Genomic DNA, 27,188 nt, shown 5'->3' on the forward strand with positions numbered 1-27,188 from the left:
CAAATTAATGTTATATTGTTTGGCCTCTCTAAATTTCAATGAAATTGCTGTATCACTTAGGATCTTTTTATTAAATGTTTAGATACTATCACTGTGTCCTCCTCCATGTAATCGTATAACCACAATTTTTCTATTAACTGAATTTTAAAATGTTCTTTAAAAAAATTCACATACTTTATAAAAAGCTGCAAATGGAATTTTAAATCTACATAAAACATATTTCAGGTTCTGGAAAATCATAATGAGTTCTACAGCTATAACTGCCTGTAGTTATATACTGTGAGCATTAAAAAAAAGTACAAAGGTCAGATCTGTCTTCAAGATGACATCATCACTTATATGCCTCAAGCTAGACTTATTGTCTCAGAAATCTCAAACATCAGTATTTTTGCAAACTATCAGCACTTGCTATAACACCCTCACCACACTACATCTTGAGGTTACTACAGAAAAAATGAGGTGATAATTGCATATTAACATAATTATTCTGTAATCCCTGTGAGCAAGCTTCCTAGGTCACTCAGTAATTCAGATTAGATACAACCTTCCTGTCATCAAATCTATGCTGTCCACTTCCTGTTCATGAATAATTCTGTTCTGATAGAAAATTAGCTTAATTCCATTCTTTTATGTACAATATTAATTGTATTTATTGCAAGTAGGTTAATATTTTGTGGGTACTTATTACATAATACCAACCTCTGTCATGTAGTATAATTTCACAAAAAATATAGTACAATTTGCCCTCACTCTACATTAGTTCATTAATAACTACATTGCATAGCTATAAATAAATTATAATGTTGCCCACTAGCTGAGTTAGAGTTAAGATCTGTCAGATTTTCACAAACTCCATGTTCATTTAAATTATCCTTGAAAACACACGACAACTTCAGTTAGTCATAATCTGAGATTGGTTCAAGAAGAGAAAACCATTCACAACTGTCATTCTAATTGCAAAAAAAACCTCAATTAACTGAAATATTACATCTAAAATTACTTCAGTATTTAAGCATATATATACTATACACAATGTACAAATATATATACCTGTCTCACCTAGCATACAATGCTAGTGAAGACCGAGTATACCATATATAATGATATCATCCAGGTAGTATCCTAAGCTGTATGTCACATTGACAAGAAACTCTAAAAAAATACTGAACATTTGTAAGGGTACCCAGCATATAACATGAAGAATGAAGAGAAAACCTGGCAAGTTTAATCCAACAATTAGCCAATGCAATTAGCAATCTTCAAATGTTTGAAGGTTTGGCATACAGAAGAAAAAACATATAATCAATATGCTTGAATCATAAAGATGTGGATTTTATCTCAAGATTAAGAAAAACTAGAAACAGGAACCATTCAGCATTTCAATGGGTTGTCTTACAAAAGAGTGGACTGAATGGCTCAGCAGGTTGGACTATTTGTCAGAACACTGTAGAAGGAAATACGGCACTGGAGATTGGATAAGATGATTTCTAAGGTCCTTTCTCATATGTACTATGTATGTTTAATGTTTGGTTATTACACTATTAACATTATTTGAAATAATGAGCTAAAAACAAGTTAAATTTATACTATTGAACTTTAAAAATATTCTCTAAATTCAAAATTACCTGAAATAATCCTTTAGTTGTAATATTTGATAAGCTGATTCTTGAGCAATGAAATATGGTACTAAATGACTAACACACTGAGGTCACAGAGCTATATGCATCCCGAAAACTCGATGTACAGAGGTTTTTTCTATTGGCAACACCAAAAATAAAAAATAGCGGGAACATAATGCTTTCTTGCCAGCAGCATGTGGCACTGCCATGACAAACTAACGATCTAATTGTACCACCTACCACCAAATTACATTGAATTTGTTGAATAGTTTTGTCCCTGATGCCATGTATTATCCTCATTATTTAATAGAAAGATGTTACAAACAGTAAGGTACTAGCTCATAAATAACGTAATAACACAAAGCGATTCTTGTTGAAAAATAACACTAAATACTACACATAGTTTGACACATCTCAAGAAGCTGCTATACGGCAAACTGAAGCAGGTAATGCAAGGAGGATAAAAGAAAGGGGCCCACAAAGGCATAACTTTAACAACCTGGCAAAATCATGTAATAATGAGAAGCAACAGTAGTAGAAAAACAAATGGACATTTATTAATAAAAGGTTAATTTCCTAATGAAGAACTTTGCAATTGGAAGAGGCAAGGTAATAAACTGCAGCTGCAACCAAAGGAGAGTGCTAAGTCATATTCAGCACGGAATGACTGACTGTTGTGTTGTTCATGCTTCCATATAGTCAGAACAAGATAACCGACCATCTCAGTTTTGATAGGGTAAATGACACACATATGCACACAGCTCCAACAAGAACAATTCATGTCTTTAAAAATTAAAATGCGTGATAACTTCCTTCATATGACTTTCAAACCAATCAAACTTTTGATCACAATTTTATAATTAACATGAGTCAAAAATGTGTCAATTCCACACTACAGAGGTACTGTGTCAACTCTGCCCTCCACCAATAGAGTATTAAACTGCCATAAATTATTATTTTACTTTGGGTCTTTGTGTTCTTCAGTTTATGATGAGTTTGCTGTTTCTGCTTAATTTTGAGATATTTATTAACCCACCACGTCCAATAAGTGCAAAAGAAGTACAAGTGTCAGAAGTCCTAGGAAGACAAAACATATAATTATATTAGAAGTGAAAACAGAGATAATACCCAAAGTGGTAAGATAAATATTATATATGCATATGGAATGAACTGCTTCAGAGAAGAAATAATTCTTACGGGCAAAGAGAAATTCACCATTAAAACACTACTGTGCCTATACACTTGACAATAATCAGCAAGAAACGAGGAATACGAGAAAGGAAATTTTTGAGTACAGAATCAGTATCAATGTCAGATGTCTTTTTGCCTAGTGGTTATTCAGGGAAGGCCAGGAATTTGTTCAAGAACTCAAAAATTTACAATGTTCTAAGTGCTGCTGATGTAACTTCTGCCCCAGACATATGCAATTCCATAGGATCAAGGTCCATTAGAATAAGCACATCAAAGTTAGTGACATGACTGCAAATGCAAACAATCGTGGCTTTGAAAGAACTCCTTACAACAGTTGAGGAGATAATTTGTGCCTTAATATATAGCCTGGAACATAAGAAATGTTATGCTGGTTTCTTTCTACACTCAAACAATTTTGATAACTCTTTCAAATTCAGAGCTTCAAATATTCAACTGTATGTATTTAAAAAAAAAAACTTTTGTAGATCTCAATGGTTACGGTAAAATTCTCATTATAAAAGTTCCATTAATTCATTTGCCAATCATATATTATTTAATCATATTTAGGAAACACAAAATTGTTTATGGTCTAATGGGAAGTAAACAAGAACATTCTCACATCTGGAGAATAAATTATTTCCCTAAATTACAATTTCATTTTATTGAAAGGGGGGTTCAGATCACATACAAAAAATTCTGTAATTCTGTAATTAACCTTTCACCTATATTATACATTTAAACTCTATTAAGTAAATTCAAATTTATATATATTTAGATGGGAAAGTGGGGCACTTTCATTGAGAACTAGAAAAACAAAAAAAACACAGAAGTTCTATTTTCTACAAAATAATATATTTATTAAACATGAATTCTCTTACTGATATTACCATTTACTCAACTTTTCTTCTTTCCTTTCTCTAAAATCAGCCTACAAAATTCCAATTATCTTCTGAGAAAAATATTCCAAGGTAATCACTACTCTATAATTATCTTCATTTAGGATGGTAAAAAATTCAAATATAAGAAATTTGCTTTCCTTAAAAGAAAGTATGCACCTCTCTCATATCACTGTCCTTAAAAAAAAAGAAAGAATGATTTTTGTAAAGGCAAATCACAAACCAGCCACTGCTTTTTTTCTGATTTTACATTTGACCTAACAAGTTTTTACTTACTGCATGTTCAATTCTGGAGTTTTAATTATAAAACCAGAAGCATTTATTTATTATGAATTTAAGTAATTACAAAATTTCACCAAAACGTTACAGAAAACACTACATTATATTTAGAAAATGCAAGTACTTATTGATAATCAAACGTGGAGTTCCATGGTGGTTTACTGGTTTGGATTCCGTGCTCTTACTGCCACGGCCTGGGTTCAATCCCTGGTGGGGGAACTGAGATCCTGCAAGCTGCAGAATTTCCTTGAGGTTTACTCATATGGAGAGAGACTGAGGTCATGGTCAAGAGTAGCAATTTTGAACCATGAGAGACAGAATGTTTGGTTTCCATATTACCAAATTCATAAAACCAAAATGTTATCAATAGCACATTACTGTTTTATAAAAGAAGACTGAAGCATATTTAATATTGAGGTATTTCATGGAAAATTTTAATTATTCGTAACTCTAACTATCCAAATGGTATTGTTGGTAGTTTTTTTTTTTTTTTTTTAACTGTACTGCTATCTGAGGAAGACTATATAGGACACATAAGTATAAAATACTGCTATCAATAAAAAGCAATACATTATTTCCCCAGTGAGTAATATGAATTATTTAATAATAATATTAGTCTACAGTTCAGAGGAAGTAGAAGGTCCTATAAAATACCATGGCTAAGAAAAGCCTAACAGAAAAGAGAGAGTTTTAGATAAATTTTATAGTGCAGTGCCAAGACAATCCCTCTTTGGAGGCAGACCTGCCTGGGTTTGAGAAATAGCTCCACAACGTCTAGCGTATTAGGACAAAGTTACTCCACTTTCCTTCAACTTCAAGTTGCTTCATCAATAAAATAAGAGTGGAACCTTCTTATAGGATTGTAAGGATTAAATAAGACAATGTACATAAAACATGTAGCAAAGGGCCTGTTATTTAGTAATTAATCATTAAGTGTTCATTCCCCATGATCCTTGCCATTAACTTGCTTCATGTACAGAATGATGACACTGAATTTGTGTACTGCTCCTAATGATAATGGAGACCCTCCCTTACAAGCAGAAATGTATTCTGGGAGGAGATACCTGAGAACTTACACTACTCCCAGGGTATAATAAACAGGATAAATAAGCAGAAGATAAAGAGCCATAGGAAGAAGCATATCTTAAGAGTTGCTGGTGCTAGAACAATACCACTCTTGTGGGATAAGGCAGGGCTTTACTGTTCAATAAGCAATAAAGAGGGGAATTACAGTGCATGACCCAGTGCTCTAAGGAAAAAAGATGTGAAGTGGCCACTCAGGATTCAAGAGTTTCTAAGAGTTCCTGATCCCTTTCAGAATATCAAGGACATGAATTTATCTTTCTCTCTTGTAAAATGCCAACGAAATGAAAGTAGAAGGACTAGAAGAGAGAGACATATGTAGACAAATAAAACCATAAACTTGAACAGTTATAGACAAGGGCTCTGGAAAGAAAGGAGACCACAATCTCAAATAAAAAAAAACAAATAAACAAAAGAACTAAAAACAGGTTTTATACAAAAGAATAGGAATCAGAATAGCATCAGACTTTTCACCGTTAAGACTATTACATCAATAGAGCAATAATTTCAAAGTCTGGAGTTAAAATTACTTTGACTATATTGATACAATCCTATTCAAAGACAAATTATACAACATTCAGGTTGAGGGCACACAGTGTGTAAGTTTACCACTTACCTGTCATTTCAGAAAAATTTTCCCCAAAGGTTGTGTGTGTGAAGGGATCTGAAATTCGTGTGCTAAGTGTTTTTTTACAACAACAAGGTTATGAATACTTATTAATAGTGATTGAAATAAAATTTAAATGTCTGTTAAAATTAGAAGGTTAACCACTGGAAGAATAAAAAGAGAAAGTAAATATACTTAATATCCTCAGATTCTATAAACTATTGTATTTTAAAGAAAGAAGTACAGTAGCAGTAGGCTGACAACTTTGAAATAAAAAACTACTAAAAAAAAAAACCCAAAAAACAAAAACAACTCTCAACAGGTGAGGTGAAGAACAGAGTGAATAAAGCTGATGAAATGAGGTATTCTTCCAATAGAAAGATTTTTTTACAAGGGAGTAGGAAGAGCATTAAACATAATAACAGAAAAAGAGACAGAAAGTCTAGACCCCACAAATTATAATGAGTAGAAATTATAGAAGAAACCAGGGGAACAGGGAAGGACACAATAGAAAAAAATTTCAGAACTCAAGAAGCACAATCTTCAGAATAATAGCATTCAATGAGTGCTCAGCAGGATGAAGAAAAAGACATGTCACTTGAGAAGTCCTGGGGGAAATTTCAGAACTCTAAGAATAAAATAAAAAATAAAAACAAAAACAAGACTATCTACAAAGAAACAAGGATACACAATTCATCACCAGTAGTGTCATCAGGCTTTTGAGGAAACATTTTTAAAAATCAAATTTATTGGAAAAAATTACATAAGTAGAACATATTTGTTGCAATCTCCTCTACCTTTCCCACTCTATCCCACTTCAGTTACCAATGTAATAGTCTGGTGTATCCTACTACTCCTTTTTCTTATTCATACAAACATATATACATATGTATTTGCTTTGTGCTTACCTTCACAGAAATGGTATTATGCTACAATAAATATCCTTGTATAGACCGCCCTATAGTCATGTTTTTATTTTGATAATGTAGATCCTTTAAAATTGCACGTGAATTTTTTTAGTTTAATATACATTTTCAAATCATTTCCCTAAATCTCTATCAATATGCACGTCTACCTCCAATGTATAAGAATGTCTGTTTCCCCATATTCTTACAATTTTTGCCAGTATCATGGTGAAAGATGTGAAAATACTTTTTAGCCCAGAATTCTATAGCTAGCTAAACTAGCATTCAAGTATAACAACAAAATATAGACATCATTGGACAAACAAGGATTCCAAATGTTTATCACCTACAGATGAGAGAATTACTCAAGGAGATATTCAGGCACAGATAGAAAAGAATATGTGAAGAAGAATCAATAAACATTAGTGAGCAATTAAACTAGTAAAACATGCAACTAAATCTAATAACTGTTGACAGTTGTTCAAAAAGGATTCCTATGAAATGAGAAGCATGTATTCTTTTTTGTTCAGGATAATCATGCTGGATCAGAGTAACTTGTCAGACTGACTGGAAATGGACAATAGATAGACTCCTGGCCTGCACCTGAGCGCCCTCCTAGTTAATAATATGGGAAATAAGATCCCCAAAAGATTTCAACATGAGAGTTTTGACTACTGGAAAACGATCAAAAGAAAATCTTTTAAAAGTATGTTAAAATGTTAAGGATAACCAACTAAAATAGTGAAATAAGATATATAATTTCAAATCTATAGAATTAAAAAATGGAAAAAAATTGATCCAATATAAAAAGTAACAACAATAGAACAAAGCAAAGAGAAAAAAAGCAGAAAAAAGTCCAAACATACCGGTATTCAGAATAAATTTATTCAGAATAAATGTGAAAAGTTCATATATTAAGAAAAAGGCATTCATATTTTTGTTTTGTTTTTAAGTATAGAATTAACATATAGAAACAACGTAAGTATTCTATATGTTGTTTATAAAAAGAAAGATGAGGTGATGAAAAGATAAACTAGGCAAATGTTAATGAAAAGAAAATAGATGTCTCTACTACCAGAAAAGTCAAATGGAATTTAAGGCAAAAGCACTAGACCTGCTAGAAATGAATATTATATATTAATAAAGTACATGATCCACCAAGGATATATATTATTCATGAACCCCTATGCATACAACAAAATACCTACAAAATATATAAATTATAAACTTACAAGTATTAGGAGAAACTGACAAATAGACAGTCACAAAGGGAAGCTTTAAACACTTCTCCCCAAAAGTCAAAAGATCAAGGAGAATATTCTAGTTTTCCTCTTCCAAGATCACCTTTCTCTCACTTTATGAAAGAAAGATTCCCAAACACAAATCTGCAACTTTCTCCATCTCCATCAGTTGTTCAGGCCAATAACCTTCAAGTAATCTTCCTTATTCTCTTTAATTCACACTTCATATCCAAACCATCAGGAAATCCTATTGCCATCATCTTCAAATTACATCCAGAATTCAATTGCCTCTCACTACTGCTACACCCAGGTCCACTATTATCTCTCCCCTGTATTATTTCAAGGGCTTCCTAATCTGGTTTTAGTGCATCTACTCTTGCCCACCCACCATCTATTCTCAACACTGCAACGAGAGGTATCATTTTAAAACCTAAGACAGATCAAGTTCCTCAAAACCCTTCAATAGCTCCCTGTTTTTCCCTCAAAGAAAAAAAACCCAACATCCTTATAATACCCTGTAAAAGGTGCTATGAAGATCCTTCCCAGTAACTCTTTTTTTTCTCTTTGACCTCATTTCTTACTCCTCTCCCTAACTCGCTCACCCAGTTCCAGCCATGCTGGCTTTCTTACTATTCTTTGAACATTCTCTCCCACATTAAGGCCTTAGCACTGACAATTCCTCAAGCTGAAATGCTCTATTTCCCAGGTACTCTCATGGCAAACTTCCTCATTTAATTTGCTTTTGCTCAACTATTTTCTCTTGAATAATGCCTGCCTGGACCACTTTGGTTAACATTACATACAAAACTCACTCACTTCCCTATTGCTGACATTCTTAAATACACTTACACTAGTTTACCCTTTTTCCTCCCCGTAACATTTATCACCTTCTTACATACTATGTAATATACTTACTAATTACAGTTATTGTTTGTGCATCATTCCCATAAAACTAAGTTTCAAGGGCACAGATCTTTGTCTTGTTAGCTGAATATTTCATGGATCTAGAAGGGTACCACCACCCAGAACCTTGATATTGTACATTGCTCTGATGTGTAAAAACTTCTGGGGAACCAAATAAAAGGTTTGAGAATACCAGATTTTCTTAGGGAGAATGCCATGGCAGCAAAGCAAACGATACAGAAAGGCCACATAGTCTCAATTCACTGAAAAACAACTCAAGGCAAGATTCCAGTGTCTGTCTCTCACTCTAACTTCTTCCTCTCCATACCTACTTTCCCTTCCCTCCCCAACCCCCAGTCTTAGAATAAAAATTCAGAAATGTGAAGGTTGTCAACAATGACACGTATGATACGTGAACTGAATTTAAAAAGGGAAGCTGTTCCTTGGTGGCGCAGTTGTTCAGAGTCCGCCTGCCGATGCAGGGGACACGGGTTTGTGCCCCGGTCCGGGAGGATCCCACATGCCGCAGAGCGGCTGAGCCCGTGAGCCATGGCCGCTGAGTCTGCGCATCCGGAGCCTGTGATCCACAACGGGAGAGGCCGTGGCTGACATTTTCTGTAAGCTGAATTAATTAAAACTACAGTGCAAAGATTTTGAAGAAATTAGATTTAAAGCATGTATACAATATATAAGCATTGATAAATACTTTCACTTTGTGACAAAAATTACAAATGCAACTTAAAAATGCCACAGTTTGTCAAAATTCTTTTAGAGGACATTTCAAAGAAAAAATTTAAAGACCACTGATCAAATATATAGAGAACTCTACACAACAATAAACAGACATTTTTATTTCAAAACACATATTTGTAAAACACAGATTTGTATAATCTGACTATATATTATAATGACCACAGAGACATTTCCAACAGAGATGGAAGTCACATAGAGCACATTCTCTGGCCACCATGCAACAAAACTAAAAATTAGATACAACTAAGAGTTAATTAGTGAACTAGAAAAAGGTCAGAATAAAGTACCCAGAATGAAGCAATGAGAGATAAAAGGATGGAAAATGAAGACAGGAACCTGAAAAAGGATACAATGAAAAGATCTAGCACACATTTAATGGGAATCCTAGAAATAAAGGAGAGAGAAAATAGGGCAGAAGCAATGCTTGAAGAGATAATGGCTGAGAATCTTCTAAAACTGACAAGAGACATCAAGCTGTGGTTTCTGGAAGCACCAGGACCTCTAAGATACATAAACAGAAAGAAAACTACACCTAGATGCATCACAGTAAAACTGATGACAATAAAAGACAGTTAGAACATCTTAAAAGTAGACACAGAAAAAAAGAATAACTACACAAAGAGACAATAATTAGAGTGAGAAAGAAAAAAAGCAGCTCCTAATGTCCGAGAACTAATCTGATGCTTTCAGCTAAATCATATTGTTCTCCTGTTGAACATAAAAATACTTCACAGAATATCGACTTAAGACAAGGTAACTGTGTAACACAAACTACCAAATAGTGCCTTCCCTTGCTAAATGAGTTGATTAGCTACCTTCTTTACCAACTATGTTTATCTCAGCTTCAGCCTGCCTTCCCTACAGATGAGATTTATTAAGAGGGCAATCTCAAGATGAATGAAAACAAAACACAACATACCAAAACTCATGGAATGTCGCAAAAGCAGTATTTGGAGGGAAATTTATAGCTGTAAATACCTACATTAAAAGAGAAGAAAGATCTCAAATCTATTACCTAATTTTATACCTTCAGGAACTGGAAAAAGAGCAAACTAAACCCAAGCCAGAAGAAGGAAGGAAATAATAAATATTAGAGCATAGATAAGAAAATATAAAAATAGAATCAAATAAAAAGTTAATTCTTTTAAAAGATCAAAAAAATTAACAAGAAATTTACTAAGAAAAAAAGGAGGGAAGATGCAAATAACTAAAATCAGAAACGAAAATAGGGACATTACTACAGACTTTAGAGAAATTAAAAGGATTATAACAAAATATTAGAACTGAATACTAACAAATTAAATAATTTAGATGAAATGCACAAATTCCTAGAAACACAAATTACCAAGCCTGACTCAAGAAGAAACAGAAAATCTGAACAGATTTATAATTAGGTAATGAGACTGAATCAGTAGTCAAAAACCTCCCAAAACCCCCCAAAAGGAAAAGTCCAAGACTAAATGCTTTCACTGGTAAATTTTACCATTTAGAGAATTAACATCAATCCTTCACAAGCTTTTCCAAAAACAGAAGAGGGACTACTTCCTAACACATTCTATGAGGCCAGCTTTACCCTAAAACCAAAGCTAGACAAAGATACCAAAAGAAAATGACAGACTGTTATGAAGACACGCAGAAATCCTCAACAAAATGCTACCAAGCTGAATCCAACCGCGTATTAAAAGGATTATAATCATAATTGAGTGGGATTACTCCAGTAAAGCAAAGGTGGTTCAATATAAGAAAAGCAATGTATTATATTAATAGAACAAAGGAATAAAACTACACAATCATCTCAATAGATGCAGAAAGACCATTTGACAAAATCCAACACTATTTCATGATTAAAAACACTCAGCAAACTCGAATTAAAAGGGAATTTCCTTAACATGATAGAAGGTACCCATGAAAAACCCACAGCTAACATCATACTCATCAATGGTTAAACACAAAGTTTTCCTCCCAAGACAAGGCTGCCTGCTTTTACCACTGCTATTCAACATTGTACTGGAAGTCCTAGGCACAGCACTTATGCAAGTAAAACAAGTAAAAGGCATCCAAATTGGAAAGAAGTAAAACTACCTATTTGCAGATGACATGATTCTATACACAGGCACGCCTTGGAGATATCGGGTGTTTGGTTCCAGACCACTGCAATAAAGGGAATACTGCAACAAAGAGAGACAAGACAAATTTTTTGGTTTCTCAGTGAATATAAAAGTCATGATTACACTACACAGTTGACCCTTGAACAACACGGGTTTGAACTGCACGGATCCACTTATAAGCGAATTCTTTTCAATAGTAAATACTACAGTGCTACATAATTTGAGGTGGGTTGAATCCGTGGATCTGGAACCTTGGATACGGAGGGCTGACCATAAGTTATACTTGGATTTTCGACTGTGCAGATGATGGGGACCCCAGTCCCCTGGCTTTTCCAGAGTCTATTACAGTCGATTAAGTGTGCCATGACATTATGTCTAAAAAAAAACCAATGCACATACCTTAATTAAAAATACTTTATTGCTAAAAAATGCTAACCATCATCCAAGCCTTCAGCAAGTTGTAATCTTTTTGCTGGTGGAGGGTCTTGCCTCAGTGTTGACGACTGCTGACTGATCAGAGTGGTTGTTGCTGAAGATTGGGGTGACTGTGACAATTTCTTAAAATAAGACAACAATGAAGATTGCTGCATCGACTGACTCTTTCTTTCATGAACAATTTCTCTGTAGCATGCAATGCTATTTGATAGTTTGAAATATTCCAATAATTACCAAAATGTAACAGAGATATCAAGTGAGCAAATGTTGTTGGAAAACTGGTGCCAACAGACTTGTTCAACACATGGTTGCCACAAACCTTCAATTTGTAAAAAATGGAGTATCTGCAACACAATAAAGTGAAGTGCAATAAAACGAGGTATGCCTGTATAGAAAAGCCCACAGATTCCACACAAAAAACTTACTAGAGCTAACATAATAACTTCAGCAAACTTGCACGTATAAGATAAACAAACATAAATCAATTGTGTTTCTCTATGTTAGCAATGAATGATCCAAAAAGGAAATTAAGAAAATTCTATACAAAAGCATTCAAAATAAAATACCTAGAAATAAATGCAACCAAGAAGGTGAAAGACTTATACACTGAAAAATTACAAAACACTGCTGAAAGAAATTAAAGAAGGCCTAAATAAATGGAAAGGCTTCCCATGTTCATGGATTAGAAAACAAGATATTGTTAAGATGACAATACGTCCCAAAGTGATCTACAGATTCAATGCAATCCCTATCAAAGTTCTAATGGCCTTTTTAAATAGAAACGGATAAGCTGATGCTAAAATTCATACGGAACTGTAAGGGGGCCTTAAGAGCAAAAACAATGAAAAAGAAATAAAGTAGGGGGACTCATAATAACTTTAAAATTTACTACAAAGCTATAGTAATCACTGTGGTAGTGGAATAAGGGTAGATATATAGACCAATGGAATACATTTGAGAATCCAGAAATAAGTCCAAACATCTATGGCCAACTGATTTTTTTTTTTTTTTAATGCGGTACACGGGCCTCTCACTGTTGTGGCCTCTCCCGTTGCGGAGCACAAGGTCCGGATGCGCAGGCTTAGCGGTCATGGCTCACGGGACCAGCCGCTCCACGGCATGTGGGATCTTCCCGTACCAGGGCATGAACCCGTGTCCCCTGCATCGGCAGGCGGACTCTCAACCACTGCGCCACCAGGGGAGCCCTGGCCAACTGAGTTTTAAAAAGGTGCCAAGACCATTCGATGGGGAAAGAACAGTCTTTCAACAAATGGTGCTGGGAAAACTGAACAATCACATGTAAAAGAATGAAGCTGAACCCCTGCCTCATTTCATCTACAGAAATTAAATCAAAATGGACCAACAACATAAACATAAGAACTAAAACTGCTATTGCTCTTAGAATAAGGCTTAGGGATGGATCTTTATGATGTTGGATTTGACAATGAATTCTTAGAATTGACACCAAAAACATGATGAACAAATGAAAAAAACATAATTTGGACTTCACCAAAACTTCTGTGCAAAGGACATTATCAAGATATATTTGGTAAGGGTTTAATATCCAGAATATATAAACAGCTCAATAACAAAAAGAAAAAAACCCCAATTTTTAAATTAGGCAAAGGACTTAAATCGACATTTCTCAAATGAAGATACACAAATGGCTAACAAGCCCATGAAAAGATGTTCACCCTCTTGGTCATTAAGAAAACTCAAATGAAAACCACAATAAGGTACCACTTCACACCCATTAGAATAGCTTTAATTAAAAAAACCAAAAAAAAAACCTGGAAAATAACAAGTGTCGATGAGAATGTGGAGAAATAGAGACCTCATACATTGCTGGTGAGAAACTGAAACAATGTACCCACTGTGGAAAACCGTTGGGCGTTCTTAAAAAAGGTAACAAAGAATTACCACGTAACCCAGCTATTCAACTCCTAGATATATATCCAGGAGAAATGAAAACTTACGTACACACAGAAAATTGTACATGAATGTTTACAGCATCATTATTCATAATAGCCAAAAAAAGAAACGAAGTACATACTACAACTTGGATGAACCTTGAAAATATGCTAAGTGAAAGAAGTCAGACATAAAGAATCATTGTACCATTCCTTTCATTTGAAATAGCAAGAATAGGTAAATCCATAGAGACAGAAAGTAAAGGGTACCAGGTGATAGTGGAAGGGGAGAATTGGAAATGATTACCTAACGTTTACAGGGTGTTGAAACACCTTTGAAATGAGAAAGTAAAGTATATTGTGAATATACTAAATACCACTGAATTGTACACTTAATATGATTAACTGCATGTTATGTAAATTTCACCTCAATTAAAAAAAAAAAGATGGCAGTCAAATGTGCCCATGTTCTGACAACATCTAATTTAGAGCAAACTTCTACTTCATTAGCTCCTCTCTAAAATTACCCAACCAAAGTCCAATCCTATAATAGGTTCTAATACCCTCTTAAAAAGACACCCCCAAATTCCCTATACTATGAAGAATCTTTCACTTCAACAAGTAAAAACCATGTTCAACTATAGGTGTTCTTTGCTGGTCTTTCTGGTTGGAAGATGTTGACAGGAGTAGCACCTAATTTCTCAACAGAAACAACAGAAGCCAGAACACAAAGGGATAATAGCCTAATTAAAAGAAAATGATGGCCAAGCCAGCATTCTAACAAGTAAAAAACTGTCATTCAAAAGTGAAGGTGAGGGCTTCCCTGGTGGCGCAGTGGTTGAGAGTCGGCCTGCCAATGCAGAGGACACGAGTTTGTGCCCCGGTCCAGGAAGATCCCACATGCCGCAGAGCGGCTGGGCCCGTGAGCCACGGCCGCTGAGCCTGCGCGTCCGGAGCCTGTGCTCTGCAACGGGAGAGGCCACAACAGTGAGAAGCCCGCGTACCGCAAAAAAAAAAAAAAAAAAAAAAAAAAAAGAAAAAAGGTGAAGGTGAAATACAGAACATGACCAGAAAACAAAAACTGAGAGGAATTTCTCAGCACAAATCTATACCAAAGTATATACTAAAGGGTATTCTTCAAAAAAGGGAAATGATTGAAGGTGGAGAACTGAAGATGCAGGCAGAAATAAAAAGCGCTAAAAATGTTAACTTGGGTAAATCTAAAATACTGACATAAAATAATGATGATGTCTCCTGGCGATTAAAATATATATGGGGGTGCTTTCCTGGTGGCGCAGTGGTTGAGAGTCCGCCTGCCGATGCAGGGAACGCGGGTTCGTGCCCTGGTCCGGGAGGATCCCACATGCTGCGGAGCGTCTGGGCCCGTGAGCCATGACCGCTGAGCCTGCGCGTCCGGAGCCTGTGCTCCGCGGCAGGAGAGGCCGCAGCAGTGAGAGGCCCGCGTACCACAAAAAAAAATGAATAATAAAAAATTTAAAAATAACATATATATGGAGTTAAAAACAGGTATTATAGCAAATAAACCGAGCAAAGGGTGAGGGGGTGATTAATGGAATTAAAGTGTTTTAGGTTCCTCACATTGTCTGGAAAGATATAAGGTAAATTAATTAGACTCTTACTGGTCAAGGATGCATGTTGCAATCTCTAGGGCAACAGCTCCCAAAAGTGTGATCTGTGGACCCCTGGGGGTCCCTGAAACCCTATCAGGGGATTCTCAAAATCACAACTGTTTTCATAATATTACTAATAAGACCTTATTTGCCTTTTTCACTCTCATTCTCTCACAGTGTACAACACAGTTTTCCAGTCTATACGACTTGTGCTATCTCAACGGATTAAAGCAGAGCAGGTATGAGAATCCAGCTGTCTTCCATTAAACTAGACATAAAAGAGATTTGCAAAAATGTAACACTATTCTCACTAAATTTTGTTTTGGAAAGTATATTTTTCACAAAATTATATTATTTATGTTAACATTTAATAGGATATTCTTGTTCCCCAAAACAAAAGTATGTTATTTATGTAAATATTTGATAGGATATTCTTGCTCCCCAAAACCAGATTAAAAAAAGGTTTTTTTAGAGTTTAAATGGATCTTGAGAACACAGAGTTTGAGACTCAGTGACCTAAATAAATGAAAGGATATGACATTCATGGATTGGAAGATTTAATAACATAAAGATGTCAACTCCTTCTCAATTCAATTTTTGTAAAACTGACAATGTGACAGTAAAAATTTATATGGAACTGCAAAGAGCCAAGAAGAACAAGGTAGGAAAACTTGCCTCATTGAACATGAAGACTTGTTATAATGCCATGTTAATTAAAACAGCATAGTTTTGGTGCAAGGGTAGATAAAGTAGACCAATGGAAAAAAATAGAGCCCAGAAACAGATTCATACATATATGGTCACTTGATTTATTAAAAGTTAATACTGCAGAGCAGCTGGGAAACAATCTTTTCAACAAATGATGTTGCATAAAATGTACATCCATAAAAAAAAAAAAGGTGACCTCTATATGTCATATAATATCTAGAATAAGTTCTAGGTAGAAGGTCAATCTAAATGCATCATAAACAACATACAAAGTAATATACAATAACCAATTCTAGATAGAAAGTAGAAAGCAAAATAATAAAGCCTCTAGGACAGTGTCTCTAAACCTCATCAGCACTAGTGAAACTTTGGGCTAAATTAACTTTTTTGTGCACTGTAGAATACTTAGCATTCTGTGCACTGCAGAATGTCTAGTAGCATCCCTAGCCAACCCACTAGATGCCAGGAGTACTCCATCCACCCAGCTGTGAAAACTAACAGTGTCTCTGAACACTGCCAAATGTCCTACCCATGGGGTGGAAGGTGTGGGATGAGGGCAGGGTGAAGTGCCTCTAGAGAACCACTAGAGGATACATAGTAGAAGGTAACATAAGAGAATATCTTCATTCATGTTCTTGGAGCAGAGAAAGACTTCTTAGACAGGACACAAGCAGCATTGACTATAAAGGAAAACAATGATAAATCAGACTACACTAAAATTAAGACCTTCCTTTCATCAAAAGATAACATTAAGAGGGTGAAAATCAAGACAAAATGGATATATTTTTTTAACATATGTAACTAACAGAAGATTTGTATCTAGCATATATAAAAACTCCTAAAAACAGAAGGAAAAGAACTGTTCTTTCCTACTGTTCCTTTCCAGTAGGAAAAAAAGGGCTCATCCATAAAATATGTAACTCCTATAAATCAGTAATATAGAAAGCTAAATAGTAATAATAGTAAATAGTAATAATAATAGTAAATACTACTACTAATAAAATAGTATTATTTTATTAAATATTAAATAGTAATATTAAATAGTATTAATATTAAATAGTAATATTAAATAGTAATAATAAAAAAGAGGATATCCAAACGGCCAATAAATTCAAGAAAAAGTACTCAATTTCATTTGGAATCACGGAAATGTATCCTTCAGAAGGGCTAAAATTAAAGAGGCTATTAATACCAAGTGTTGGTGAGAATACAGAGCAATAGGAATCCTCATATTCTGTTGATGGGATAGGTACAATGACTCTGAAAACAATTCTTGCATTATCTTCTAAATTTGAACATACATACACCAATGACCCAGTTATTCTACTTCTGGTATATATCCCACATAAATGTTGCACATGTACCCCATGAAACATTTACAGGAATGTTCATGACAGTATTACTCAGTCCAAATGTCCAACTAAAAAGATAAATGGTGATAAAATAGTACAAGGGAGCTACAGTTATATTGGTAGCTGATAACATACATGAATCTCCCAAACATGACAGAGACAAAATGCTACTACTATATAATTCTATTTTTATAAAAGTCCAAAAACAGGTTTAAAAAAAAGCTACCGTCTTTGAAGCCAGGTAGTCGTTACTCCAGGAAATGGGAAAGGGAGAGTGCTTGGGAAAGGAAGCATAGGAGGCTTCTGTTGCTGGCAGTATTCTATTTCTTGATTTATGGTGGTCATGGAGTGTTTACTTTGTGACGATTCACTCAGCTGTATACTTAGTACAGTTTCCTGTATGTATTATATTTCAATTTTGAAAAAGACATGGGTGGGGAATTCCTGGCAGTCCATTCCCTGGCGGTCCAGTGGTTAGGACCTGGCACTTTCACTGTGGGGGGGGCCAGGTTCGATACCTGGTCGGGGAAGTAAGCTCTTTGCAAGCCGCGTGGCACGGCCCGGAAAGAGGGAAAAAAAAAAAAAAAAGACATGGGGCATTACCTTTTATATGCTGTATATGCAACCCAGAAAACAATAATTACACAAATACTTTAGCTTTATGGTATTATATACCAATTGTTTAGAAGTAAAAATCATGTCTGGGGACATCATAACTTTCCACATCTTACACTTCAAGATCCTTTGCCTAATTAAATAAAACAAATAAAATATATTAAAAATGACTGCCTGAGTTTTTAGTATGTTGCAGGAAGACAAAATAAAATATACTTTAAATTTGTTTTCCTACATGTGTCATTTATTTTGATCACCTAAAAAAATCTAATATCTTAGTTTTATATAAGACAAAATAAAATACACGTCTTAGAAAATATTAATATTAAAGGAAAGTTGAAGATGTTTGTTTCTAATATTAAAAATATATTTTTCTAAAATTTAGACACATAGAGGTTTAAGGCAGAATATAAATAATGCCTGGACTAAATAAAGGAGGTTTCTATCAAAAATCTGTATGCTTTCCCTCCCCATCAAACTAAGGATTGGTTTGTTTTTATATTCCATATGACATTTTAATAAAATGCAGTTTTACAACACCAATTATTATTTTATTTACAAAATAAGAACCAAACATTTATAATATTAAGTTGCTTAATATCAAATACATCCCCTCTGAATTTAGTCATTTAAGTGGAACGGCGTACAGTTAACGGCAGACAATCTGATTCATTTTTAAGCCAAGTAGTGCCACCAAGTGGTAGCAAATTCTTTTTCCAAAATACCATGCAGAAGCAATAGAAAAGGTTATAATGGAATATAATACTGGAATGGAAAAATCAATCTTAATAAAGTAATAAATTAAAGGAAATAAGATTGTGAAATATCTTGGTATAAAAGTTTAAAAACAAAACAAAATAGGTCAATCTGTTAAGAAAAAAGTTGTATGTACTACTGAGATGGTCTTACAGTTTCAAAGTTAAATTTTTCATAGAAAGTAAGTAACTATGAATATAGTGCTGTAGACTTTACTTTTTGCTGCTCTTTTTAAAAAAATTTTTATTGGAGTATAGTTGATTTACAATGTTGTGTTAGTTTCAGGTGTATGTTGCTTGTTTTTTAATTCCATATTTTCTTAAAAGACTTAAGTTGCTCTAGAAATTAATAAAACACATACAGTAAAAGACCCGAAGGTTTCATAACAATCTGCTACCCTTGTAAGTGTTGGGAGAGAGTGAGGAGAGTCAGAATAGAGAAAAAAAGAAACTTTTGCTTTTCAGTTAATACCTGTATTAGTTTGCTAGCAGTCCTGTAACAAAGAACTACAGACTGGGTGACTTAAGGCTAGAACTCCAAAATTAAGGTTACAGTAGGACTGATTCCTTCTCAGGGTTGTGAGGAAAGGATCTATTTCAGGTCTCTCCTTGGCTCATACGCAGATCATCTTCCTATTTTGTTTCAAACTGTCTTCCCTCTATACCTGTCTCTGTGTCCAAATTTCCCCTTTTTATAAGGACACCAGTCATAACTGGATTAGGATCCACCCTAAGGACCTAACTTTAACTTGATTACCTCTGTAAAAGACCCTATCTCCAAATAAGGTACTACTCTTAGGTACTGGGGATTAGGATTTCAACATGTGAATTTGGGGTTTGTATAGGGGGTAGGAAATTCAAGCAGCAACACTACTCTTCTGTATTTGTGTATTTTTGATAAGACTATATTTTTATTTAAATAGAAGACAGAAATAGCTCTTAAAAGTTGTTAAATGACAGAATATTTGTGATATTGTGACTTATAGTAAGGAACATGTATTTGGTCTTCCCGTTTCTGGCACAGAGTTCCTAAAATCCTTCATTTCCTGTCAGGAGAGCTACAAAGGTGTCTTTTGTTATGTTAATGGAGACTTCTGGCAAGCACCTAAGAATGGGGACCGATTGCCAGAGGAGCTAACTGTGTGATTTTGTACTTTCAGGCCAACTCCCCTGACCTCCAGGTAAGGGAGAGGGGCTGAAGGTTGGATCAATCACCAATGGTAAATGATTTAATCAATCATGCCTATGTGATGCAGCCTCCATAAAAACCCAAAAGGATGAGGTACAGAGAGCTTCTGGGTTGGTGAACACATGGAGGTACTGGGAGAGGGGCTTACCTGAAGACGGCATAGAAGCTCTGAGCCCCTTCCCCACATACTTACCCCTATGCATCGTTTCCATCTGGCTGTTCCTGAATTATATCCTTTTATAATAAAGTGGTACTCTAGTGAGCAAATGGATTTCCTGAAGGTCTGTGAGCCACTCTAGCAAATTAACTGAACCCAATGAGGGGGTCATGGGAAGCTCTGATTTAGAGCCAGTTGGCCAGAAGAACAGGTAAAAACCTGGACTTGAAACTGGCATCTGAAGTCCAAGGACAATGTCGTGACAACCTCCAAACTGTAGCCAATTAGTCAGAAGCATAGGTGACAACCTGGGCTTGCAAATGGCATTGGAAGTGTGTGTGTGTGATTGGGCAGAGGGGGAGTGTAGTCTTCTGGACTAAACCCTTATTGTGGAATCTGATGCTGTCTCTGGGTAGATAGTGTCAGGACTGAGTTGAATAGTAGGACACCAACTGGTATCTGGAGAAATGCTTGGTGGTGTGGGGGAACCCCCCCTCCCCGCTCCAATCACTGGAATTAAGTCCAGAAGTTTAATAATACTATTTTAATTTCATGAACAATTACCAACAAAAGAAATTACTAAATTTTAGTATAAAGCTATATATATAAAATATCAAAGTGATAAGTGTTATATAGTTCACATCCAACCCAACTATAATGCACTTAGTCCTAGACCTCATCTCCTAACACTCTCCCTCTTCTCACTGTACCTCAGCTACACCGGCCTCCTTGCTCTTCCTTGACCAGGCCCCACATACTCTGTACTTAGTGTTCTCTGCCTGGAATTCTTCCTCCAAATATATGTGATATGCAGATCTGTTCCTTCAGTTCCAGTTATCTCCTCCTCAGTTCTTCTCAGACCATCCTTAATAACATAGCACTCTCAAGTCTCTCTTTATCTCCCCATCTGGTTTTACCTTTCTTACTAATAGTAAGTACTAATACAGTACTTACTAACACCTGAAAGATGATATACTTATTTGATTATCTGTTTTCTCTTCCCAACTACAAAGTAAGCTCTTTGAGGGCAGAGACTTATGTTTTGTTCACTGATACACCCCTGTTATCTAAAACAGTACCTGGAGTGACTACTTTTTTGTGTGTACTATCATAAGCAGAAAGAATTTTACAAAATTAATGCATCTGCGCTTTCTAAATGGATCTATTTGTTCCTTTCTAACCAATTCTTCACACATATCGGCAGAGTGATCTCTTCAAGTTCATTACTCCTCTGTGGAACACAATGTTTTCCTCTGTCTCAAGACAGAGGAAACCCCAAATCTTTTAACATAGCTCAAATGGCTTTGCTGGGCCCTGCCTACCTTTCTAGTCTTGTCACACACTTTCCTCCTAACAGTTTTCAGGGATTCAACTACATTGGTCCTCTCAAATTTCCCAGCATATTCCTTCTCATCACAGAGCCTCTGCAGATGGAATTTCTTTGGTCTGGAATCCTCTGCTCTCCTCTCCCCAGCCCTCTATCACATAAATTCAGTTAACCTTAGCTCATAATTTTCCTTCAGATCAAAGCTTAAACATCCCTTACTCTAGAAAGGTTTCCTCAAACACTCTGTCAAGTTCCTTTATCATATGCTTTTGAAGAACTGTTCCTTTCAGAGCACTAATATCTTTCAAATATTCAATTGATATTATCATTGTTTAATGTATCTCTCCCACTGAACTGAAGTTCGAAGAGAACATGCACCATGTCTTTTGTTATATACACTGTGTTTTTAAGCAACTAGAATGTGCTTGAATACTAATGAAGAGATACAGATAAAGTAGACTAACTATAAGTGAATAATAAAGCCTGCAATCAGTCAATTTTGGTAATTAAACAAAGCAAACTTTCTTTTTATTAACTTCAATTGTCTTATCTAGACATACTGCATGTTTCTGAGTAGCCTTTCCCTAGCCATCATTGTGTGCACAAAAGATAAAAGCTTATTTAATATTTCTACTAATTTCTATTAGTAATTCTACTATTTCTACTACATATGAATAATATAAATCTCTACAACATTAACTGTTCTATCATTCACTTTCAGGTGCCTAAACGTTAACTATCTCCAGATTGACTTGTATAAATCTGGCATATACTACAAACATTTACTGTTTCTTTATGACAATATCATAATGATAATTAAAATGGGTCAAAATGAATTTTTAAAACAAATTTGTATCATAAATGATATAAAACAAGGCTATAACTCTCTCCCAGATTTACGACTTTTGTTCTAAGTACTTTAATATACCTCTCAGATGACACAGATGCATACCTACTTGCCACAGCAAACTGAAACTTACATATCTGACTTGATGCCTCACACCTTGTTATTACACTCTAAGAGAATGGTTTAAAATGGTTAGAAAAAAACAATTCCAAATAATTTCATTTAACTCTTTAATTCAGTTACATAGGAGAACACTTGAAACTTACTGTTATAGACTGAATTACGTCTCCACCCCACCTCCCCCGCAAATCATATATTGAAGTCTTAAGCCCCAGCACCTCAGAATGTAGTCATATTTGAGACAAGGCCTTTAAAGAGGTAACTAAGTTAAACAGAGGTAACTAGGGTGGGCACTAATCCAGTCTGGCTGGTGTCTTTATAAAGAGAGATTAGGACATACAGAGAGACATCAAAAATGCATTGCACACAGAACAAAAAGGGAACCCTTAAAAAACTGTTTAAGTAACCCATCATAAGGCAAGAAAAGAGTAACAACAACCAGAGAAAACATCAAAAATTACCTTAAATGTAAATAATCTAAATATATCAAAAGAAAGAAAATGACAGAGTAGATTAAAAAAAACACAACTTTACTATATACAGCTTACAAGAAACTTATTTCAAATTCAGTGACATAAGTAGGCTGAAAATAAAAGAATGGAAAAAGATATGCCATGCAAACACTAATATCTGGTAAAACAAACTTAAAAACAAAGAAAATTACTAGTGATCAACAGGGACATTAAATAATGATAAAATGATCAACTCACCAGGAAGACAATGATCCTAAATGTGTTATACCAAACAACACAACCTCAAAATACACTAAACAAAAACTGATAAAACTAAAAAGAAACAGACAAATCCACAATTGCTGTTGGAGACTTTAACACTCTTCTCTCAGCAACTGATTCAACTACTAAAGAAAATCAGCAAGAATATAAAAAAATCTGAAAACGATCAACCAACAGGATCTAACTGAAATACTTAAAACATTTCAACCAGCAACAGAGAAATAGATATTTTATCCAAGTGCCTATGAAACATTTATGAAGATAGACAATACCCTCAGCAATAAAACAAACCTGAACAAATTTAAAAGAATGGTAATCAAACTAGAAACTGGTAATGAAAAAATAAAAGGAAAATCTCTATCAACTGAAAATTGAACAACATACTTCTAAATAATCCATGGCTCAAATATTCTCAAAGAAAATTTTAAAAATGAGAACTTAGGGCTTCCCTGGTGGCACAGTGGTTGAGAATCTGCCTGCCGATGCAGGGGACACGGGTTTGTGCCCCGGTCCGGGAAGATCCCACATGCCGCAGAGTGGCTGGGCCCGTGAGCCATGGCCGCTGAGCCTGCGCATCTGGAGTCTGTGCTCCGCAACGGGAGAGGCCACAACAGTGAGAGGCCCGCGTACCACAAAAACAAACAAACAAAAAAAAACGAGAACTTAATGAAAATGAAAATACAACTTATCAAAATATAAGAGATGCAGCTAAAGCAATGCTGACAGGGAAACTTAAATTTATACCATTAAATGTTACATTTGAAAAGAAAAAGAAGAGCAGAATAAATCCAAAGCAAGCAAAAAGAAGGAAATAATAAGTTTAACAGCAGAAATAAATGAAATTGAAAACAGAAAAATCACTGAAACAAAAAGCTAGTTATACGAAAAAAATCAATAAAATTAATAAACTTCCAGCAAGAATGATAAAGATTAAAAAAAAATTTGTCAATTTAATAATGAAACGAGATATCACCATAGACCCTTTAAACACTGTAAGGATAATAAGGGCATACTATGAACAACTTACAAACATAACTTTAACAATTTGATTAAATGGCCCAGGGAGAGGAACCAAAATGGCGGAGTAGAAGGACGTGCTCTCACTCCCTCTTGAGAGAACACCAGAATCACAACTAGCTGCTGGACAATCATCGACAGGAAGACACTGGAAATTACCAAAAAAGATACCCCACATCCAAAGACAAAGGAGAAGCCACAATGAGATAGTAGGACGGGCGCAATCACAGTAAAATTAAATCACATAACTGGTGGGTGGGTGACTCACAAACTAGAGAACACTTATACCACAGAAGTCCACCCACTGGAGTGAAGGTTCTGAGCTTCCCAACCTGGGAGTCCGGCAATGGGAGGAGGAATTCCTAGAGAATCAGACTTTGAAGCCTAGTGGGAATTGATTGCAGGACTTCGACAGGACTGGGGGAAACAGAGACTCCACTCTTGGAGGGCACACACAAAGTACTGTGTGCATCGGGACCCAGGGGAAGGAGCAGTGACCCCGGGGGAGACTAAACCAGACCTACCTGCTAGTGTTGGAGGGTCTCCTGCAGAGGCAGGGGGTGGCTTTGTTTCACGGTGGGGACAAGGACACTGGCAGCAGAAGTTCTGGGAAGTACTCCTTGGTGTGAGCCCTCCCAGAGTCTGTCATTAGCCCCACCAAAGAGCCCAGGTAGGCTCCAGTGTTGGGTTGCCTCAGACCAAACAACCAACAGGGAGAGAACCCAGCCACACCCATCAACAGTCAAGTGGATTAAAGTTTTACCGAGCTCTGCCCACCAGAGCAACAGTCAGCTCTACCCACCACCAGTCCCTCCCATCAAGCCTCTTAGACAGCCTCATCCACCAGATGGCAGAGAGCAGAAGCAAGAACTACAATCCTGCAGCCTGTGGAACAAAAACCACATTCACAGAAAGACAGACAAGATGAAAAGGCAGAGGGCTCTGTACCACATGAAGGAACAAGATAAAACCCCAGAAAAACTAAATGAAGTGGAGATAGGCAACCTTCCAGAAAAAGAATTCAGAATAATGATAGTGAAGATGATCCAGGACCTCGGAAAAACAATGGAGGCAAAGATCGAGAAGATGCAAGAAATATTTAACAAAGACCTAGAAGAATTAAAGAACAAACAAACAGAGGTGAACAATACAATAACTGAAATGAAAACTACCCTAGAAGGAATCAATAGCAGAATAACTGAGGCAGAAGAACAGATAAGTGACCTGGAAGACAGAATGGTGGAATTCACTGCTGTGGAACAGAATAAAGAAAAATGAATGAAAAGAAATGAAGACAGACTAAGAGACCTCTGGGACAACATTAAATGCAAAAACATTCGCATTATAGGGGTCCCAGAAGGAGAAGAGAGAGAGAAAGGACCAGAGAAAATATCTGAAGAGATCATAGTTGAAAACTTGCCTAACATGGGAAAGGAAATAGCCACCGAAGACCGGGAAGCACAGTGAGTCCCATAAAGGATAAACCCAAGGAGAAACATGCCAATACACACAGTAATCAAATTGACAAAAATTAAAGTCAAAGAAAAATTATTGAAAGCAGCAAGGGAAAAACGACAAACAACACACAAGGGAACTCCCATAAGGTTAACATCTGATTTCTCAGCAGAAACTCTAGAAGCCGGAAGGGAGTGGCATGATATACTTAAAGTGATGAAAGGGAAGAACCTACAACCAAGATTACTCTACCCAGTAAGGATCTCATTCAGATTCGATGAAGAAATTGAACACTTTACAGAGAAGCAAAGGCTAAGAGAATTCAGCACCACCAAACCAGCTCTACAACAAATGCTAAAAGAACTTCTCTAAGTGGGAAACAAAAGAGAAGAAAAGGATCTACAAAAACAAACCCAAAACAATTAAGAAAATGGTCATAGGAACATACATATCGATAATTACCTTAAACGTGAATGCATTAAATACTCCAACAAAAACACACAGGCTTGCTGAATGGATACAAAAACAAGATCCATATATATGCTGTGTACAAGAGACCCACTTCAGATGTAGAGACACATACAGACTGAAAGTGAGTGGATGGAAAAAGATATTCCATGCAAATGGAAATCAAAAGAAAGCTAGAGTAGCTATACTCATATCAGATAAAATAGACTTTAAAATAAAGAATGTGACAAGGAATGACACTATATAATGATCAAGGGATCAATCCAAGATGAAGATATAACAATTATAAATATATATGCACCCAACACAGGAGCACCTCAATACATAAGGCAACTGTGAACAGCTATAAAAGAGGAAATCAACAGTAACACAAAAATAGTGGGGGACTTTAACACCTCACTTACACCAATGGACAGATCATCCAAAATGAAAATAAATAAGAAAACAGAAGCTTTAAATGACACAACAGACCAAATAGACTTAATTGGTATTTACAGGACATTCCATCCAAAAACTGCAGATTACACTTAATTCTCAAGAGCGCACAGAACATTCTCCAGGACAGATCACACCTTGGATCACAAATCAAGCCTCAGTAAATTTAAGAAAATTGAAATCATATCAAGCATCTTTTCTAACCACAACGCTATGAGTTCAGAAATGATTTACAGGGAAAGAAACGTAAAAAACAGAAACACATGGAGGCTAAAAAATACATTACTAAATAACCAAGAGATCACTGAAGAAATCAAAGAGGAAATCAAAAAATACCTAGAGACAAATGACAATGAAAACACGATGATCCAAAACCTATGGAATGCAGCAAAAGCAGTTCTAAGAGGGAAGTTATACAAGCCTACCTCAAGAAACAAGAAAAATCTCA

At 35.5% G+C, this 27,188-nt stretch overlaps 1 protein-coding gene across 12 annotated transcripts in view; it reads right to left on the reverse strand.

Moving 5' to 3' along the window:
• Positions 1–27,188, reverse strand: part of ZNF644 (zinc finger protein 644) — a 114,815-nt gene that overhangs the window by 26,552 nt on the left and 61,075 nt on the right. The window contains exon 3 of one of the 12 annotated variants that reach the window (XM_032637362.1): positions 11,560–11,645. The exons of 10 other annotated variants lie outside the window; for them this stretch is intronic. In XM_032637362.1, coding sequence (XP_032493253.1) covers positions 11,560–11,576 — 17 coding nt within the window. In that variant the 5' untranslated portion in view covers positions 11,577–11,645. Of the gene's footprint in view, positions 1–8,850; positions 8,856–11,559; positions 11,646–27,188 lie in introns of those variants that run through there. One more of the 12 variants, XM_032637380.1, reaches the window with a different exon arrangement.

The sequence above is a fragment of the Phocoena sinus genome, chromosome 1, assembly GCF_008692025.1.
Source record: "Phocoena sinus isolate mPhoSin1 chromosome 1, mPhoSin1.pri, whole genome shotgun sequence".
Lineage (NCBI taxonomy): Eukaryota > Metazoa > Chordata > Mammalia > Artiodactyla > Phocoenidae > Phocoena > Phocoena sinus.